The 7,315-nt window shown below is 39.5% G+C and overlaps 1 protein-coding gene across 1 annotated transcript; it reads right to left on the bottom strand.

Moving 5' to 3' along the window:
• Positions 1-674: 674 nt before the first annotated feature.
• Positions 675-2,489, bottom strand: LOC143886930 (protein FAR1-RELATED SEQUENCE 5-like). The gene has a single exon (XM_077391101.1). The coding sequence runs from the start codon at positions 2,487-2,489 to the stop codon at positions 675-677; it is 1,815 nt and encodes a 604-aa protein (XP_077247216.1).
• Positions 2,490-7,315: the final 4,826 nt, after the last annotated feature.

The following is a 7,315-nucleotide window of genomic DNA, read 5'->3' as shown; positions in this document are numbered from 1 at the left end:
CCGTTGTGGGCACCTCTGTTGTGGGCATCTATCGACACATATATTAAAGAAAAAAAGGTACTACATGTTAAATCCCGTGAACAATAAATATTTAAGGGAAAAAAAGGAAAATGTTAGCAGTAATCCAAACCTTTCTTTTCTTTTTACACGTTGTCTGGTAATGGCCCAAAAGACCACAAATTCCACACTTCTTCCTCTTGCGCTGGGTAATGGCCCAAAAGGTACTACGTGTTGCTTTTTTCGGGCGGCCTTTGCCTCTCACAACTTTGGGATCGCGAATAACAATCTCAGGGGTTTCCCTGATAAAGTTAGAATGCACTTGGCTGCCACTACATGGCATTGAAATTTGCTCAACCAACTTATTTTGTTCACATTCCGCTAACCAAGCATCAAAAGCTTCATTCATCTTCTTGAAGAGACTCTTATCACTCTGCATTTTTTCTAGAAGGCGTTGATGCTTTCCTATCAGGCACTATTTCTGAAGAGGATTAGCGTCATCACTATCTTCTTCTCCTGTAGGCACTCCACCACCAACATGATATCTCGCCCCAATACTCCATCTATGTAAGATATATCTCGCAGGAATGCTCGTTAAACGCTTCAAGGTCATAATGCGAAGTATAGTCTACATAAAATCCCTTCAATTTCAAACTTCGCACATGCACATGTAGCCTTTACACCCTCTTTAGATTCCTCATACACAACCTTCGACCATTTCCATATTGGGTCATCACTGAAACAAACAATGTATTCGGTGACGTTGCCATTCGTTCATGTCTCATCTTCCCACAGATCAATACTTTCAGTAACTCGGTTTGGAATATGGTAAACAATGCCCTCGTATAAAAATCTCCTGCTTGGGCTTCCAACCGATTTTTTCCTTTCAATACAGCTTTTGTTGATTTAGTATTGAAGTCTTCTTGAGATTCGGACTTACGACGAGCAATAAGTGCCCTATCATATTGTTGGACAAATTCTTGTAAAGTTGTGTTTTGATTGACGAAGCCATCAAAGAAGGCATTTATGCTCTCACTACGTGAACTGGATACCATGCCAGCAGTGAATGTGCCTCTAAAATAAACTGGCACCCAATCACTCCGCGACTCCCACATTTTCGCTATCCAGTCTTTTTCACCAATGTTATATTTCTCAACCATCTTTTTCCACTCCATCTCAGAATCTGATATTGTTTTCCTATAAAACCAATGAGAATAATCTTTTTCGAAGTCACTAGTTGGGTCTCTAAAAGCTGGAATATGCTCAACTAGATGCTTCTTGATGTGCCAATAGCAGAACCGATGGCGAGTACTAGGGAATACACTCTGAATTGCATTTCGCATTGCCCCATCCATATCGGTAATTATGCAACCAGGAGCCTTCCCAAACATACACCTCAACCATTGCTCAAACAACCATGTAAACGTCTCTTCCTTCTCGTTTGCTAGTAGTGCGCATCCAAAGAGGGCAGACTGTCTATGATGGTTCACCCCAGTAAATGGAGCGAAAGGCATCTGATACCTATTAGTCTTGTACGTAACATCGAAAACAATTACGTCACTAAATGTTAGGTACGCAGTCCTTGCCCGTCCGTCCGCCCAAAACATAGATCTTAAATTGCCCACCTCATCCAACTCCATAGAAAAGAAGAAGTTTGGATCTTCTGATCGTTTCTTTTGGAAATGTTCTGCTACTATGACTGCTTCTCTCCCCATATTGTTCTGTCTTCGTATTCTCAGACCGGAAACCACTTGATTGGTTGTGATTTGTGCATCTGATCCTTTACATGACTCATTAATAGCCCTCGCAATACCAGCAGGCGGCAACCCACTATCTCGGAGCAAATCTATCAAATTCTTACAGGCATTGCTCTTATGGAATCCATTATGTGAACGATGCAATCGTATTCTGTCAGGGGTAGTGAGAGCATGACAATGAGTGGGTTGAAAAGCAGTGACAACCCACTTACCATTTTTGAGTGATATCTCCAACTTCGTTTCACAACCCTCCCGCTTATGGCGACGCACTTTCACTTCTTTTCCAGCCTGTCTCTTATCATTCAAGCTTCTAAACCCCTCTTTATCGCATACGAATCTCCTCCATATTACAACTTTAGTATCCTTCTTCGAAGTAGCGGTCTTTGCTTTCCGAATTCCAAAGCCTGTAACCAATGCGTATAAATTATAATACTGATAGGCAGCTACTTCGTTCTCAAACTCCAAACCAACAAATGGTACAATACGTGCATTGCTCTGAGAATCATCCTTAATAGGCGTACTAAAGTTCCCACCACATCCCACATCATTATCACCTTCTACCAAAGCAGCCTCATTCAGATTTCCACCCCCATCAACCATAACTACTTCATCTCCACCAACTTTCTCATTTACTCCTTTAGCTTCCGACATTGTATCTTCAATCAAAAGTAACATATTTGCATCAATTTGATCAATAGATAACACACAAGGTTCCAACTCATTACTGCTATCCATCGGTTCTATACAACGTCTTCAATCCCTTCTCATAAGAACAACCACAGTAAATAAAAATCCATAAGAAAATCATTCCAATCTCAAATAAACAACATTTTACTTCGAATACAAAAATAGAAATAAAAGGTTTTCCCAATAGAAACAGAATATATGCTTCCTCTGCTTCCTGTATAACGATAGCTAAATATCCATTTTCATGCTAATGAGTTGTTACCAAAATCCATTTTTTTCGTAAAAACCTTCTGTTTGAAAAATAAACAATAACCATCTAGCAAAAACCATTCCAATCTCAATCTTCTGTTTGGTCAATCCAGTTTTTCCTCGAAACCAAAACAAAAACAGCAGCTAGCAAAATATGAAGACCGATGTAGATGAAACTACGGTTTCAAAACAAAACAGCCGCTATAAAAGGAAAAAAATAAACAGCAGCTAGCAAAAAACCAAAACCATCTACCAAAACCCAGAACAGCAGCTAGCAAAAACCCCAGTTTCGAAACAACAAAGAAACCCATCTTGAAATCCATGGATTGAAAAATGCAGGTAGGGTTTCGAACCAAAAAAGAACCCTAGCTTTCTTTTCAAAACAGCTACAGATATTTCAAAAGCTACAGATCTTTCCACGGCTTTCAATCCATGGCTTCAAAAAAATCTACAGATCTTTCTGAAAAAAAAAACCTAGCTTTCAATCGATGGCTTCAAAAGAAAAAAAACAAAGAAATCCGAGAGAGATCTTGAAAGAGGATAGAGTTAGAGAGAAAGTACCTGATTTAATGTTGAAAACGAACGAGGAAGGAGGGATCCAAGCCAAAACCCCTTTCTTTTTTCTTTTTTTAAATCTCTGGAAACTCGCCCAAATCAAAACCCACAGTTGAACCCTTTTTGGGTTTTGCAACGTTCAAAGCCGCACCAAGACCTGAGAAGAGAGCTCTGGCTTCGAAAAGAAAGCTTTGATTTGGGAGAGAAATTTAGCAAATGGGTTTAGATGAAATGGGTTCTCACCTGTTGAGATCCCACAGCTCCGGCTTTGAAAAGAAAGCTCCGGCTTTGATTTTTTAAATCTCTGCAAATGGGTTAGTGAGTTTTCTGGAAATGGGTTAGGTTTTGATTTGGGCGGTGAAATGGGTTTTGAGAGTGTGGGTTTTGAGAGAATCTCTGCAAATGGGTTAGTGGGTTTTCTGGAAATGGGTTGGGTTTTGATTTGGGCGGTGAAATGGGTTTTGAGAGTGTGGGTTTTGAGAGTTTCTGCAAATGGGCAGCGAGGAGCTCTGCAAATGGGCGGTGAAATGGGTTTTCCTCGTTCGTTTTTAGCGCTGGAATGAGACTCAAATTTTATTCGATCTTTTCTCAAAAGAAATAATGGCTTGGATCACTCACTTATGATCTAACGGCTTGTAAACTGGGAGGAGTAGAGTGGGTTTTCTGGTCGGCAGACCAGACTCACTTTTCTCATATATATATATATATATATAAACTGAAGTTAATGCACAGCATAAGGTGATTAATGCACCTGAATGTAAAAAAAAGTGTTTTGTGTCTTTTTCAATTATTTTTTCTAGTGTTAAGAAAACTAAAATCTTTTTCTATAGTCTGCCAAACTTTTGAGAAATGTCCTCATACGGATCGACCAAGACCCGCAATTCGAACTGTAAAAAATGGGGGGTATAGAGTCCATTGGTTGCCTAGGACCTTTTTCTCTTAGAGATTTTCAGATGAAAAACTATATAAGAGCCTTTAGCTTTAATACCAATTAAAATACAGGTTTGGCAACCAAAAGGGGGGTGAATTGGTTGAAATTAAAAATTTTGCCTTTTTAATGCCTTTTAAAAGTTCACCCAATTTTTAAGTCTTGAATTAATCAAGTTGATTGATGGTTAGTGTGACTTCCCAATATCTTATACAAATTGCAACTTGATTAATAATGTGGTTATTGGACTTAGTGTGTGTGGATATTTAGATATCCCTTAACTCCAATACTAAAAGATAATGAATTGTGCAAATGAATACAATTTAAATGAACAGAAGAAAAAGAGATAAATACTATAAGACGAGGCAACACAATCGATTTATAGTGGTTCGGCACTTAGCACCTTTCTATGTCCTACTCTACTCCTCAAGCTTTGCTCTTTGAGAGTTCTGCACTGATTTTGGATTCCCACTCAAGCCGGATCCCAAGCCGTTATGCTCTCTACTACACAACTCCAAGGGATCAAACCCTTTTCAAGTACAACGATGAAGAAGGAAGAAGTTGAAGCACTTAATGCCTCCTTGTAAGCATGTACAATGATGTAAAGCTCACTGCAAACTCGCTCAAAAGATTAGAAAGTAAAAGCTTAGTCCAACTCTCTTGTAGATTTGCAAGATCAAGGCACAAGGGTTGGTGGGAGGCTTCTTAACCCAAAGAATGTAAAAATGAGTTTTTGATGGGTTTAGGGAAGTTGGGAAATCATTTTATCAAGTTCAAATGTGGGTAGAAACCCCTATATATAGATTTTCACAAAAACTAGTCGTTAGGGGGCAAAACTGTAAAAACTGGTTGAAGTTGAAAAGTATTCATTGAGCAACAACGGATCTATTTTTTGTGCTGACTCGGTCGACTGCAGTGGGCCGATCGACCGGGGCTCATGTGCTGGTCATATTTTAAAATACAAATTCAAATTGAGTCAGTCGACTGGGGCAATCTGGTCACCCACCACTTAGGTTCTATTTCTTATTTTCATTTTTAAATTCTTAGGAACTTTGCAACCCTTGGGATCTTGACTTTATTACATAAAAACAGAACCTCTGGGTAGGTGTGCTTTGATGATAAAAACCTCAAGAGAGTAAGAGATACAACCTAGAGTAAAAAATACATCTCTTGGGATTTTTTTTTAACGTGTTCTTCAATAGGCTCCCTTTGATGCTTGACTTGCTTGAGGTCTCCGAATTAGAAATCCTCCTTGTATGATCTTCTAGGAAATGACATTTTGGGGTTGCTCCCATCAAGTTTGAGTTAATCTAAATAAGATACAAGATGATCTTCAAGTAAATCATAGTGAAGTGCTTGTGTAATGTGCTAAAGTGATCTTGTTCAAGCAAACACTCAAGGCAACTTGTTAGTCCTTAAAAGCTAATCAATTTGCATTTGTTGATCATCAAAACATGGATGAAGGTGTGAGAAGCTCTTAGGGGTACCCGTGGGCTTACAGGTTTCCAATATTTGATTAAGTTTTAATTAAAAATACCAAAACCAAGAATTAAAATATAATAAAAATAAAAACTGAAAAGAAATTTAATAATGACTCTCATATCCCTATACATTTTTGTTAAATACTGTTGTGTCCTATTCTGTTTCTTGCATCTTCGATTCTTCCTACCCTAATTTTTCCAATCATCGAAGAAGGCCATCGGGTCGTGGATAGCGCTTTACTAGGCTTCACTTAGTGAGGGCTTCAAGGCTGGGAGATAGAGAGAACCAAAGTGAGGACATCCGCGAGCAACGGTGGAGGGAGCGACGGACAGTGGACAAGGGGTGGATTATGGATAGGGGTGGAAGGCGGTGAAGAGACACAATTAGAAAGAATAAGGGCGGCAGCGGTGGAAGGAGACAACATAATGCGGATAGGGGCGGAGTGTGGATAAGGATGGAGAGAACTGGTGTGTAGAGAGAGAGAGAGAGAGAGATGTTTTCCTGAGTTCTGTCTCTTTTGGAGGAGGTTTTTCTGGATCCGGCAGGGCTGCCACCTTAGCGACAACATGGTGGCATCCCTAGAAAACTCCTACAGTTTCTCATTTCAATTGGCAACCTAGCAATGAAAACAGCTAACTTGATACCTCAAAATTCGACAAAATCCTATTAAAATCAAGGATTTTGCCAACCAAACATAGCTTAAAAGATTAAGATCAGAAAACTCCTAAAGAGAATGTCTAATTGGGTGAGCAAAAATAACTTTTTGAGTCCAATATGAAATACAAGGGCCTCATCTTTTTCTCTCATATTTTCAGCAACCTTGTGGATCAATCCACAATGCCCATTTAGACACAAACAAGTGTCCTAAAAGATTATCTCATTCTTCCATCTTCTACATGTACAACTAGATTATCTCATTCTTGCATCTTCTGCATGTACAACTGTCGCTTCAAATACAATTAATTGTCTAGATTTTTTTTAATATGTAAAGCTTCTGTTACTTTTTTTAATTTAGATACTGATTTTTGTCATAACGTTGAATATAACATTATTTGCCTAACATTGCCAAATTGTACTGCCCTTTAGCTTAATGTCATCCTACTCAACGTTTGTCTTCTTCTCTAGTTTCTCAGCATATGCCTCCCATGCCTAGGGGTGCAACTCAGATCGGGTTGGGTTGGGTTGAGGCCAACCCGAGGAACCATTTACTCAATCCAAACCTGACCGGACCTGACCCGAGTTCCAACCCGATGAGCTTCAACTCGACCCGACCCGAGGAACTCTTTTTCCTAACCCGAATCCGACTCAACCCGTGTTCAACCTGACCCAACCCGAGTCAACTCCAATTTTAAGCTTACTTTTTAAAAAATGATAAAAAATGTTGGGTTACACTCGGGTCGGGTTGCCCAAGCCCTCAACCCGAACTCGACTCGAACTCAACCCGAACCTGAACTCAACCCGAATTTTTTTTTTCGGGTTGAACCCAAGGGGCTCGGATTTGACGTCAGAGCTATCTCAGATGGATCCTCAAACCGAGCCCACTAACCAAGCCTAGGCCCCAAGCTTAAAGGTCCAAAAACAGTTGCAGTCCATAATTTTGGGGCATCTTTTGAGTCAAAACTGAATTTACTCACACCTTTAAATATAACAATCCTTACAT

This window comes from Tasmannia lanceolata, unplaced genomic scaffold, assembly GCF_043159265.1.
Source record: "Tasmannia lanceolata isolate RefF3 unplaced genomic scaffold, GAP_Taslan_0.1 ptg000011l, whole genome shotgun sequence".
NCBI lineage: Eukaryota > Viridiplantae > Streptophyta > Magnoliopsida > Canellales > Winteraceae > Tasmannia > Tasmannia lanceolata.
The sequence above is the reverse complement of the archived record's forward strand: the minus strand, read 5'-3'. Positions and strand labels throughout refer to the sequence as shown.

Bases quoted from the DNA above. Each gene is read 5' to 3' on its own strand.
- LOC143886930 (XM_077391101.1), bottom strand. From the start codon at position 2,489: ATGGATAGCAGTAATGAGTTGGAACCTTGTGTGTTATCTATTGATCAA.